The sequence below is a fragment of the Canis lupus genome, chromosome 12 (assembly GCF_011100685.1).
Source record: "Canis lupus familiaris isolate Mischka breed German Shepherd chromosome 12, alternate assembly UU_Cfam_GSD_1.0, whole genome shotgun sequence".
NCBI classification, from domain to species: domain Eukaryota; kingdom Metazoa; phylum Chordata; class Mammalia; order Carnivora; family Canidae; genus Canis; species Canis lupus.
Genome location: NC_049233.1, coordinates 36,028,044 through 36,041,933, shown reverse-complemented (window position 1 = coordinate 36,041,933; position 13,890 = coordinate 36,028,044). Strand labels below are relative to the sequence as shown.

Below are 13,890 nucleotides of genomic sequence, written 5' to 3'. Positions count from 1 at the left end.
ATATCAAACTCCACTTGCAGGTGTTACACAGTGGGTGATTTGATGCATGGAGTAAATATTTAAAGATTTATGCCTTCTAATGTGGCTATGTCTGATCACTTATACACTATAATATATATTATTTTATTACACCTTACTTTTATTCTCCTTCATATTTCACTTAAGGCATCATATTCATTTTTTTTAAACTGAGTATGCAGATATACTGTATTTTCTATGATTTTCATTCCAGATGGTAAAGGGGAAAACAAAATATCTGTTATAAAGAGAAGGCTTCAGGGATCCCTGGGTGGTGCAGCGGTTTAGCACCTGCCTTTGGCCCAGGGCGCGATCCTGGAGACCCAGGATCGAATCCCACGTCGGGCTCCCGGTGCATGGAGCCTGCTTCTCCCTCTGCCTATGTCTCAGCCTCTCTCTCTCTCTCTCTGTGACTATCATAAATAAATTAAAAAAATTTAAAAAAAAATAAATAAAGAGAAGGCTTCAGATATGACAGAGTAAGAGCTACTGGTCTAAGACCAAACATGGTCATTATATTCCTCTTGCCAGCAACTAGTTTGGAAAGTAACATGTGATGCAATTTGACCAGAAATATGAAGGAATGCCTGCTAGAAATACATCTTGAGAAGTTCTGTCCTTTCTTTTCAGAGGGAATACACAGAAACTCTCTCTCTTCTGGCCTTTGGAAATAGCTAGATTCATTCAATAATAAAGTTTTTAATCCAAATCTTAATATGAATGTAGCACATTTAGGAGTTTAGCACAGCTCACATTCTAAAGTATAAAACCAATGAAAAACAAAAGGAAAAGCTGACAAATCTCTAAACATCAACATCATAAGAGTCATTTTTGAAAATCCATTGAAGAGTTGACACTTTCTTTGCTTTGGACACTAACATTTACAAGAAAGTCTTTAATATACTACCTCCACTGGAGTACTTGTTAATCCAAGACCTAAGTCCTCAGAGATCACGAAAGCAGTAGCTACCCAAGAAGTGATAGAATCAGGCACAGTAACTTCAAATTCTTGGTATATCCTAGAACTGAAGTCAAGATAAAAACAAAAATCACAACACCATGAATTGACATGTATCCAAAAAAGTCAACATAATCTAAATCATTTTTAGAAGAGTTTTAATTTTCCAAATTGTTTGGAGATCTAAATTTGTTAAAAGTAAGCATGAAACAGTAGATCTCAAATTCTCAAGGAACAGGTCATTTAATAAGGCCATCACACTGCATTCTGACCCATATTCCATTGAAAGCTTTCTGCAGTGTTTATACCTTCAGAATGACAATTATTTTTATAAATGTTGTATATAGAAAATAAATATCTATTTTCAAATTTAATGTAATTTATGTCAATTTGCATAAAACTTTCTCTCTTTATCCTAGTCAATGCTTTTTTTTTTTTTTTTTGAGGTTTGACTTGTGTCTTATTTCAAGTTTCCATAAATGGCTGACTATAAAATATGTGAAGGTTTCATGATTCATCTGCTCAGTCATCAGGCCAGATAGCACAGGGTTTGTCAACTAAGCTGAATCCTTCTATCACCTGTGCTCTTCTTCCTGTGGCTCATGGAGAGGTTTTACAAGGAGCCACAAGGTCAAGGGAGTAATTATGAGTGCTTCCCACTCCAAGGCAATAAGTGTACCCTCAGTAATTTTCTCTAACAAGAACCATGAAACTTCAAAGAAGTTAAAAACACCCTTCACTAGAAGGAGTCCAGCTTCTCCTTAATGACACTCTCACTGCCCCAATTTGCATGTGGCTTTACTAAATACTACATTTAAATACAATAAATATCATTCTAAAATTAAAACTTCTTCATCTATTTAGTTGTTAATCACAATATTTGTACTTAAACATTAGAAAGAACAAAAAATTTATTTAAAACTAACACTAGACAAAGTATGTATGAGCAAAGAACATTACAAATCTTTACCCCATCTTGGTGTCCAGCCAAATCCAAGTCTCTGGAAAATGCTTTCTGACATGTGGATTGCTAACCGAAGAGAAGTCATGAAAATCTACCAAGTATCCTTCATTTTCCTCTACAAACCTCTCAGCAAATTCTACACTGTCATCTAAAAATCAACATTGATAATTGTTAGGAAAAAAAGTCACTGTAGAGGATGATTATAAACTTAGTTCACAGAATCACAACACCTCTTAGGTAAATGGAACGTCAGAGTTCATCTTATCCAACCTTCTCATTTTACAGATGAGATACCTGATTCTCATAGAAGTCAAGTGACTTACCCAAGGCTTTGAGGCCAGTTACAGAAGCACCAAAACTAAAAAACGAGAAAAAAAAAAAAAAAAACAACCTTCCCTGCCTGTACAACTACTACCTGAAAAACTACTTATAGTGCAATTGCTAAAAAACAATTAATAAAAAAAAAACAATTAATATTTTTAAAGTTCCCTCCAATTTTGTTCTCTTTTCAGTTCCCTAGTGATCATTACTATTGGCTATACCAGCCATAAGATACTACAATCAACCAGTTTACTAGCTTAAAAATAGTCATGTTGCGATACAGACTGACACACTTCCAAAAATGTCAACGTTAACCTAAACCATTTTTGGAAAAGTCTTAATTTTTCAAATTGTTTACATATCTACATTTTTTAAAGTAAGCATGAAACAGTAAATCCCAAATTCTCAAGGAACAGATCATCTAATAAAGCCATAACACTGCATCCTAACCCATATTCCACTAAAAGCTTTCTTTCTATTTCTATCACCCACTTCTATTTTTTTCAACTTTTCTATAAGTCTAAAATTATTTCAAAATAAAATGCAAAACAGGGGTGTCTGGATGGCTCAGTGTGTTAAGCATCTGCCTTTGGCTCAGGTCATGATGTCAGGGTCCTGGGATCGAGCCCCACATTGGGCTCCCAGCTCAGGGCGAGTCTGCTTCTCCCTCTTCCTCTGCCCTCTCTCCCCATCCCACCCCCACCCCACTCATGTTCTCAATCTCTCTCCCTCAAATAAATAAAAAAATATTTTTAAAATCAAAATAAAACAAAATAAAAAATAAAATAAGATGCAAAACAATATACTGTAGTAGGTACCACGGATACAAAGATGAATGTAGTGAGCTCTACTCATAGTCTATGGAGGAGACAAATAGAAAACTGTAGTAAACATGGTAAGAATTATAACAGGCATATATATTGTACACAGAATGGCTGATTTTACCCAGAATCTGAATAATGAAAATAGTATGGCTAGGGGGAAAAATCCATTTTGCAGGAGTGTTGCTGTTTGTTTGCAAATTCCATTTTTTTTAAGTCTCTAGTTAGAGAGTATCCCATACAGGGGCGGGGCGAGGGGAGGGCAGAAAGCTAAGTACAAAGGCATGTCCAGAATATGACGTGACTATTAGGTAAGAGTGCCATAAAATGAGAAAAAGAATGGCAAGGTCCAGATATTAAAATATCACATGCCATGATGAAGGACTTAGAGTAAACATTTAATCAATTCTGACCCTTTGAAGGGTCAAAAATAAATTTGAAACATGATGTAGCCCATGTTTTATAACAGTAACTCTGGCATCACTGTGAGCAATGGTTTAGAGGTAGGGGAAAATGAAGGCAGGCAAAAGTTAGTTAAGAGGCTCTTGCAATGATCAAGGAGACACTGTCAAGGGCCTGAAGCCAAGCAGAGGAGAGGAATGATAGTCTCAAGAGATGATTCTGCTCTGTCTCTTGGGTGGGTGACTTCTGTGTATTTCCCCTGGCATGCTGTACTTTTCCCACCCCAGTGCTCAGCACACACTTCTAATGATATGTTGTTCTGCCCCACTAGACCAACCTGAAATCTCATTGCCTCATATATGCTAGGCATGCAATTAATATCATCACTATCCGTTAAAGAATGAATGAACAAACTGGACCTGAGGAATAAGATAAGAATAAGATAATAAGATAATAATAAGATAAGAAATAATAAGATAATAAGAAAAGATAATAGGGAATTACGGACTTAGAAGTGCTAAACACATGCTAAGCATTTTATGTGCTTTTGAATTTAATCTCATAATAACCCTGTCATACCAAGGATATTATTAGTCCTATACTTCCCTGGGAGGCTTGAGGCTGAGAGAGATTAACTGATTTTCTCAGGTCATAAAGCCAGAATTTAAAGCCAGAAGTATTTGATGTCAATTCCTTTCCTAACCACCATGCTGTTCCACATCTGACAGAAAGAAAGGAAGGGATTAAGGATGAGTTCCGGATTTCTGATTTAGACATCTAGGTAGATGATGATTTCATTAACACGGATTTGAAATTATATCCATTCAAGGAATCACATATCAGTAAAGTTATATTAGGGAAAAGCAAAGTTGTTAAGAAAGAGAAGATCATAAACCTGGTTTGTGACATATTGAATTTAAGGTATTTGTGGGATATAGAATCAGAGGGGTAAGATAAACAGTCAAGATGTTCCAGAGTTGGGTGTAATGGGGAAGATGTTATGGAAGTACAAAGAACTAGGAAAGAATTCTACCGAATTGATTAACCATGTAGTCCAGACAAGGCATTGGAGGAAAGTCAAGGCAGAAGGAGCCAATAATTCCCAATAACCAGGAGATGTCAAGACCAAAAAAGATATTTGGTCTCTAGAAAGGATAAAGACATTTGATAGATTTAAAGGAGTGAAGAAATATACAAGGTAGAAGGACAGGCATTTGAAACTTTAAAAGTAGAACAGTGTTCCAGTGATAAAATGACCTTGGGTCACTACTGATGCCATAGTGGTGACTACAGGATAGTATATATTAGATGGATCAACCACATGTGGGACAGTCAAATCTTCCCAGGATGATAACAGGAGTAAGACTTTAAGGACTCTGAATCTTTTGTGAGGTTCATCAATGCATACAGAGGTAAAAGGAAAGTAGGGGATGCATACAGAGGTAAAAGGAAAGTAGGGGACCTAAATGTTGACTGAAGGAATTATCACTGAAATATTTGAGCTTCAAATGAGAAGTTGCTCTTAACTAAGGGTTGCCAAACAGTGATCTTGAAGTGGTCAAGATAACACTGTATACTATGTACCTAGGAACCCTGATCCAGAAGAGAAGCAGAAAAAGTCATGTCAGTCACTTGAGAAGGTTTCTAAGGACACAGTATGCTAATAAGAGTATCAAGTTTCTTCTGTTACAGGAGGGGGAGGAGCAGAAGAAAGTTCTCAGGAAAGGTATTCCTGACAGGAATAGAGAATTCAGAGATAGGAACTGTGACAGTTCTGGAGCATTACAAGATGACATTAGCCTAACGTTACTAGAAAGAAAAGGCAACAATTTCTATAGTTAACCATTCACATTTATACATTTCCTTCAGTCAAAACATTTTTATTTCTTACTAAAAGCACACTTATTAGTTGGGTGGCAACTCTAGCAATACTGGGAACCAGGATATACAGATGTGACGCTGTCCAGGAGAAACTCAGATTGATGAGACACATGCACATGAGTGTGTGTGCATGCATGCACGCACCAGCATACTTTATGGCATCTGGGTTATATTCCAGGTGAACATCAAAAAGCTAGAGAACAAAAATGTTTCAAAATATGTTGCTCCTTGGGCAGCCTGAGTGGCTCAGCGGTTTAGCACCGCCTTTGGCCCAGGGCGTGATCCTGGAGACCCAGGATCGAGTCCCATGTCGGGCTCCCTGCATGGAGCCTGCTTCTCCCTCTGCCTGTGTGTGTGTGTGTCTATCTCTCTCTCTCTCTCTCTCCTCTCTGTGTCTCTCATGAATAAATAAAATCATTAAAAAGAATTTTTTTAATGTTGCTCCTTTTAACTAATTCCAAAATAATAGCAGAGTTTGTAATACAAATTAAAGCATAGGATCTTCCAATATGTCCAAAAATATAACCATCTCAAAGAACTACAGAGAGCAAATAGAAAGTATTCATTTCAAAAATCTAGATAGAAACCCAAACATTCCATGTCATGGCTCAGATGAACATTATACTCCAAAGATTTAGGATAAGAGAACAGAAAATGAAGATCATGATTACCATGTCCAACCAGAAAGTAACCATACCTATATACATAATTTTAAATACCTGAGATGAAAGACTTAAATACTTTAAAAACATATTGAGGTTTTACTTACAAACACCATCAATGTAATCCTTCAAAAGGTTTGCATCTGTCAATACCCAGAGGCCACATTCCTAGAAAAATAATTTTAATTTTCTTTAAAAATAAAAGTTTAAATGCTCTATAAAATGTCACAGCAGTCTCCCATACTCTTAACTCACTCATGTTCATTTATTTTTATGCATACATGAAAGTTTTTTTTTTTTTTACCCTATCTCATTTTTGAGAATTTCTCCCTCTCATACACAGGACACACACACACTCTCTCTCGCATGCACTTTTTCCATTTGCTTTCAAAATTGGAAGGATGATTATCTTTCCATTTCAAATTATATTTATATAACATGCTGTACTTCAACACATTTAACAAAATGCTACCATTTCATAATGCAGATAATTAATTCTGAAAGTGTTTCCAATAGTAAAAGATATATCTTTTCAAATTATGTAACAAACTAAACATACCTGAAAAACTGCAAAAGAATTCATGAACATGCCTAAATAATATCCTGTGTTATATAGTTCCAACTCATGGACCACCTAAGGAGAAAATAAAATACATGGAATGGATTGATTCATATCAACCTGTTCTGCCCTCTGCAATATTTCTTGCATGTTACTTAGGTATCATATAGCCCACAGCTTATCTAATTTGAAAATGACACAAATGGAGGAATAAATAATATTTGTATGTGCATGCCTTGTGCATGATTCAATTAGCTAAAAATACATTTCTTTTTTTAACTTATCTTTACTCTGTTCAGAATCAAGAGTTCCTAAGAAGTGTATGCTTGAGGGGCGCCTGGGTGGTTCAGTCAGTTAAGCGCTCAACTCTTGGTTTCAGTTCAGGTTCATGATCTCATGGTCCTGGGACCAAGCCCTGTACCAGGCTCCACACTCAGTCAGCTGTGGATTCTCTCTTTCCCTCCCTTTCTGCCCCATCCCCCTACACTCTCTCTCTCAAATAAATAAATAAATAAATAAAGAAGAGCACCTGGGCAGTTCAGTCAGTTAAGTGTCTGCCTTCGGCTCAGGTCATGATCTCAGAGTCCTAAGGATCAAGCCCTGGGTTGGGTTTCCTGCTCAGTGGGGAGTCAGCTTCTCCCTTACCCTCCCACCCCTCCCCCTGCTTGTGCATGCTCGCTCTCACTCTCTGTCTCTGATAAATAAATTAAATATTTTTTAAAATAAATAAATTAGGGCAGCCCAGGTGGTTCAGCAGTTTAGTGCCACCTTCAGCCCAGGGCTTGATCCTGGAGACCCTGGATCAAGTCCCATGTCAGGCTCCCTGCATGGAGCCTGCTTCTCCCTCTGCCTGTGTCTCTGCCTCTCTCTCTCTCTCTCTCTCTCTCTCTGTGTGTGTCTCTCGTGAATAAATAAATAAAATCTTTTTAAAAATTAAATTAAATTAAATTAGTTAATTAAATAGTAAAAAAAAAAAGGGGGGGTATGCTTGAGTTTTGCCCAAGAAGAACTTAAATGTCACCAGTTGACTAAACCAACACATAGGGATTAGCATTGAAAACAACCCACACGGGATACCTGGGTGGCGCAGCGGTTTGGCGCCTGCCTTTGGCCCAGGGCACGATCCTGGAGACCCAGGATCGAATCCCACATCGGGCTCCCGGTGCATGGGGCCTGCTTCTCCCTCTGCCTATGTCTCTGCCTCTCTCTCTCTGTGACTATCATAAATTAAAAAAAAAAAAAAAAAAAGAAAACAACCCACACTTTTGACAGATAAATGGGTTAAATCAGAAGGTTAATATAAGTTCTGCACAATATCAGTTAGAGTTTTAAAAATAACAAAAATAAGTAATTCACAAAAAAGAAATGCAAATGATTAATAAGCATAAAAAATATTTAACCTCATTGACAAAGTAACACAAATTACATCAATGAGATAGCTTTTTCAATACTGAGATATTTGCATTATCACATTAGCAATGCTATTTTTTTTTTTAAGAACAGCACTCATTGCTAGCAAGAGAGAGTAAAATAGGCTAAAAGAGAGAGTAAAGTAGACAGCTCCTTTAAAAGCTAAACATAGACTAGCATATATGACCTGGCAATTCCATTCCCATGTATATAATGAAAATAACAGGGACTTAAAGAGATACATGCATGCTGTGCATCACTGTAGCATTAGCCACAATAGCCAAAAGATAGAAACAACTTAAACACCCTTCAACAGAAGAATGAATACACAAAATGAGGTAGATAAATACAATTGTATATTATGCAGCCATAAAAAGAAATAAAGTTCAGATACATCTACAACATGGATGAACCCTGAAAACCTTAAGCTAAGTGAAAGAAGGCAGAAACAGAAAGACAAATTTTATATAATTTCACTTACATGAAATATCTAGACTAGGCAAATTCATAAAGACAGAAGTAGATTAGAGGTTTCTGAAGGGATGGGTTATCATTTCATGGTTACAGAGTCTCTAGAGTGATGAAAAGGTTTTGGAAACAGTGATGATGGCTGTACAACATTATGAAAGTAATTAATGACACTGAATTGTCTTTTTTTTAATGGTTAAAATGGCAAATTTTATGTTATATATATTTCACTACAATAAAAAAGTTAAGATATTATACCCTTTTTGGTAACTATTCCAATGCATCTCCCTGATTTACATTAGCATTAACCAGACAAATTAAAACAAAGGTGGGAATTAAAATGATGAAAGATTCTAAGTATAAGTTTAAAAAAAATACCTTGTTTAAAATTAAACACCCGCATACACTGTTTCTGCCATGCTAACGACCACCATTGCTACCTCCATGGCAAGCAAACATGGTGCTAGAACAGGCACAAAGAAGAAAAAAACAGAAGGAGAAAACAGGAAATGTCATAACATCCCAACAGGCTGGCAAATATAGTCAACCCAACTATAGGCAACAGAGCCAGAGCCAGACATAATGGAGAGAAAAAGTGTTGGACTCATGACTCAAACTCTGCTACAGGACACAAATACATGCAAGATCATCTGCTGACACTCCAGTGTGAATCAATAGAATTACCTAGGAAAAAGCATCTATCTTGAAAAGAAATTCTCCTCTTCCTCAGTGGCTCAATAAAAAGGCATTGCCAAAAGGGCAGCAAAGGCTGGTGTCTGAAAATAATTTCTGGAAGATCTAGCACACTTAAATTTTCCCAAGGTGCTCAAGAATCTCTCAGCACCACTCACAAATTTAACAAGAACAAAAGAAACCAAAATAGTCTATCACTACAGGCTCCTAACTCCTTCCCCCAGAGCCAACTCTGGAGAAACCATGAAAGCAAGGAGGAAACTCAGATGAGTGGGATGAGAAAACTTGGGAAGAGTGAAGGATATATTGAACTGGTGTGTTGGGAGGAAGCTGGTGACAGAAAGTGCCAGAGGCAGACAATCTAGGGAAAAAGTTTTTAAAGTCTGCTCTTGCTTCTTTCCAGGGGGCAGCCTCAGGAAAATCATTCCCCGCATTTTCACCACCCTTATTAACTGCTGCAGCAGCAGTCTACACTGCCTGTACAAGTGTCAGGAAGATAATACCAGGTCAGCACCTCTGCCCTTCTGGTGTGAGAAACTGAGGAAAACCTTTGGATAGACTCACAGCCCCAAGCATTCACTCTTCCTCTTGTCCTCCAAACCCTTAGGGTTGCTGAATCATAATCTCAAGAGACTGCCTCTTCTTGGGGATGCTTTTCCCTAAGAGCTTAAAAGTGAAACACTACATAAAAGCTAGCAGTACACAGGGAGGAGCAAGAATAGTTCCCTGGTCCCTGGAGCTTGACCACTACCTCTCTTTAAATTCACAAGATTTACACAGATTGGAATAGGGTGTTCAACCTTCGTCAACAGACATTATCAGAACAGCTGCCAAATCAACTACATCCAAAGAGTATGACTTCCACAAAGACATCCAAGTAGACTATACATAACATATGAAGAAAAATATTGAAAAAGCCAGCTCAATAATTAAAATAAACATGGTAAATATACATAAGGAGATAAGGAAAAATATTAACTATATAAAACAAGAACAAAAAATAAGAACCAAATGAAAATAATAAATATTAAAAATATAATAGCTGACATAAAGAACTCTATATAAATAATCAAAGTAGGATAGATACAACTGACAAATGATCAGTGAGCAAACACCTGAGGAGCATTCTCAAAGAAAAACAGGAAAGACAAAGAGACAGAGAACATAAAACAAAAAGCTCGGAGATATGGATAAAGGAAGTAGACGTGCCAATCTCTGAATAACAAGAGTCTCAGAAGAAGAGAAAAATTTAAATGGCAAAGAGGAAATATATGAAGAAATTACAGATGTAAATTTTCAGAATTAAAAAATGAAGGAAGAGAGATGCCTGGGTGGCTCAGCAGTTAAGAATCTGCCTTCGGCTCAGCACGTGATCCTAGAGTCCCAGGATCAAGTGCCACATCAGGCTCCCTACATGGAGCCTGCTTCTCCCTCTGCCTATGTCTCTGCCTCTCTCTCTCTCTCTCTGTGTCTCTCATGGATAAATAAATAAAATCTTTTTTAAAAAATGAAGGAAAAACATAGATCAGAAGGGCAATCAATAATGACACAGAATTACAATCCTGTATGATAGCAACATGGTCTGGCCGGGGTTGGAGAAAAAGGTGGTAACAGGTGAAAGACAAAAGGGATGTGCAAGAAAATGAGAGCATACTAAAATGCTCATCTTGTTAGATGAAGATACAAATATTGATAGCTGTGAGAAATCAACAAGGATAAATAAATAGGAGTATGGTTTGTGAGTTAAGGGCATCTGTCATAGAAACAAAAGCAGAATGTATGACTTCTAAACCAGAAGAGCAAAATTTTATCTAACCCATGGAAAGAAGAAAAATAAAAAGAAGGGGAAAAAAAGAAAGTAATCACATTTAAAAATATCAAATAAAGTAGAAATAAGCCTTAATTAGAATCAGAATTACCGAACTTGTAAATGGGTTAAATAAACTTATTAAAAGTTATGAACTAAAAAAATAAATAAATAAATAAATAAAATAAAAGTTATGAACTACCGGACATTAAAAAACAAAAGCAAGGGGTGCCTGGGTGGCTCAGTGGTATAAGCATTTGCCTTCATCTCAGGTCATTATCTCAAGGTCCTGGGATAAAGCCCCACATCGGGTTTCCTTCAGGTGGGGATCCTGCTTCTACCTCCCCCCAGCTTGTGCACCCTCTCTCTGTCTCAAACAAATAAACAAAAACCTAAAAAAAAAAAGCAAAATATAGCAAGATAAACTTAAAGGAAAAACTTACAAAACTTTTAAAATAAAAAGGTGGAAAAATACATCAGCAAAGTATGAGCTAAAAGAAAGCTGGGATAGCAATCTTAATATAGGACAAAATTTAATGTAAATATATTAAAAGATAAACAAAATATGAGCACTAGACAGGGGTGTGTGTGTATATAGCTACAGAAACAAAAATGAAATAATATTTTTAAGAATTTAGAGACTGATAAAGTGAGAGATATTACTAAATTCAGTCAAATCAAATGCAAAATGCTATAGGCTTTTTAGAATTATGTAAATTTTTAAAAAGTCAAGAGAAGAAAATGACCAATTAGTTTTAAAGGAGTTTTTTTAAAAGGGGATTGAGAAAAAATTAGCTTTATAGGCTGAAAATTACATATAATTTTTCTCAAGTGAAGTAATTTACAACAAGATGACCAAATTAGCCTAAACATTTACATCTTTCTTCCTATATGTTGTTAATCGCTGTACTTAATTAATTGACATAGGTTATACAATCTAGATTTCAACTGCCAATGGCACACAAGGATATATCAAGAATTTACAAATAAAACTGAAATGATTAACAAATAGGGGATTAGTTTATGTAACAGTAGATGTTCATATATTTCCTGTTTTATAAGTTTTCTGCAATTTCAGTCCCTTAATATACTACAAATTCCTGATTCAATAAGACTGTAATTATATATAACCATGTATAACCAAAATAGAAAGTACTTCAAAATTATCTAAAGCTCTCTTTTCCAATTTCATCCAGAAATATACAAGTCAACTAGTACTGCTGACACCTAGTACTTTCTCAAGAGTCTTAAATTCAAATACAGTATGAAAATGAGGGAAAACTCTAGAGGGCATCTCTCATGTAAAACAGCAAAAACACTTCATCACATGAAGCCTCTTTCTAACATAATAACCAGAACGCAAATCCTTTTTATTTGGAAGCTTTACTGATAACTGACTTATACTTGAAGAGGAACTAATGAAATTTCCTTTTCTTTCAGATATTTGAAGTAATGCAATAAGGTTTCCTTTTTGCTCTTTTTAAAAGATTTTATTTATTTATTCATGAGACACAAAGAAAGAGAGGCAGAAACATAAGCAGAGGGAGAAGCTGGTTCCCTGTGGGGAGCCTGAGGCGGAACTTGATCCCAAGACTCTGGGATCACGACCTGAGCCAAAGGCAGATGCTCAACCACTGAACCACCCAGGCGCCCCTCCTTCTTGCTCTTTTAATATGTATTTTAATAATGAAAAAATAGCCCAACTCACATTTTCCTTTTTTTTTTTTAATAAAGATTTATTTATTCATTCATTCAGAGAGAGCGAAGAGAGAGGCAGAGACACAGGCAGAGGGAGAAGCAGGCTCCATGCAGGAAGCCTGATGTGGGACTCGATCTGGATCTCCAGGATCACACCCCGGGCTGCAGGAGGCACTAAACCGCTGCGCCACCGGGGCTGCCCCCAACTCACATTTTCCATTGTAATATCATTTGAGACATTCATCAGATTAACGCTTTTGTCAACAGCTACAATCCCAATTGTCGAGTCTGGCTGTGTCACGGAGATCCTAAGAGAGACTTTCTCTGATGGTTCAGCATGAGCTTTACTCCAAAATAGCTTTATCTAAGAGAGAGAGAAAATGGGGTTGATTTGACTTTTTTAAGAGCATTACTTACATGTATTACCAACAGCAGTTCAATTACTCAAAATTTAGCAAAGATTCTACATTTGCCTTGTCTCAGAAATTGTTCTAAAACCATACATAAACCTTCTATAGGGAAAGAAATTTTCAAAAAAACTTTATTCACGGTGTTTACAAGTCATAGAACCTCCCACAGTTCTTCCCACAGTTCACAGGCATAAATCTGATTTATCCTTCATTTCTCTGCCTTTCCTCTTCCCTTTCTCCATCCCCCAGTGCTTCAGAGAAGGCAGTAGTGTCTGGCACACCTGGGGAAGCACAGTATCCTGGAGGGGGAACAGGAAAGAGGAAGAAACCAGAGATCCTCAAAGGCTAGTAACCTGAACTTTGAAGTGAGTCAAGTGAGAGCTCCCCTGGGGACTCACAGAACCACATGGGCTGGGGGCAGGGGTATGTCTGTCCAAGGGAGGTGGTGATCAGACCAAACACTTGGTAGGCCCAATGTTCTGTGTCTCTATGGCCACCTGAACTTATCCGTCATTACATTCATCAAAGCGTGGTCGTAACCAGTGCTTCTTAAAGAGCCTCAATTGTGTCAACAGAGTGAAAGTGAATGGCTTTGTCATGAGGTCCCTTCCTATTAGGAATGTTCACTTTGTCTAGCTCTATTTCAACAGTCCACTGCCATAGTGGCTTAATCTTCCCCTCAGTTTGACTAAACCTCAGACAGACTTCCTCCTGACCAGAAGCCCCTTATTCTCCCTTTCCTTACAGCATTTACTTTAGAAAACTTGCAATGATAAATTCTTTCTCTGCCCCTTTGAAATATAAGTCTTCTTCCAGCT

The 13,890-nt window shown here is 36.9% G+C and overlaps 1 protein-coding gene across 4 annotated transcripts in view; it reads right to left on the bottom strand.

Moving 5' to 3' along the window:
- The window catches only part of CD109 (CD109 molecule), a 130,419-nt gene that overhangs the window by 43,129 nt on the left and 73,400 nt on the right, over nucleotides 1-13,890 (bottom strand). For all 4 annotated transcript variants that reach the window (XR_005367920.1, XM_038554538.1, XM_038554537.1 and 1 more), the window contains 5 exons: nucleotides 12,874-13,026; nucleotides 6,587-6,661; nucleotides 6,135-6,195; nucleotides 1,947-2,088; nucleotides 926-1,043 (listed from right to left, as the gene is read on the bottom strand). Coding sequence is in view for 3 of the 4 variants with exons in the window: in XM_038554538.1 (XP_038410466.1) it covers nucleotides 926-1,043; nucleotides 1,947-2,088; nucleotides 6,135-6,195; nucleotides 6,587-6,661; nucleotides 12,874-13,026 (549 nt within the window). In the remaining variant the exon portion in view is untranslated. The remainder of the gene's footprint in view (nucleotides 1-925; nucleotides 1,044-1,946; nucleotides 2,089-6,134; nucleotides 6,196-6,586; nucleotides 6,662-12,873; nucleotides 13,027-13,890) is intronic.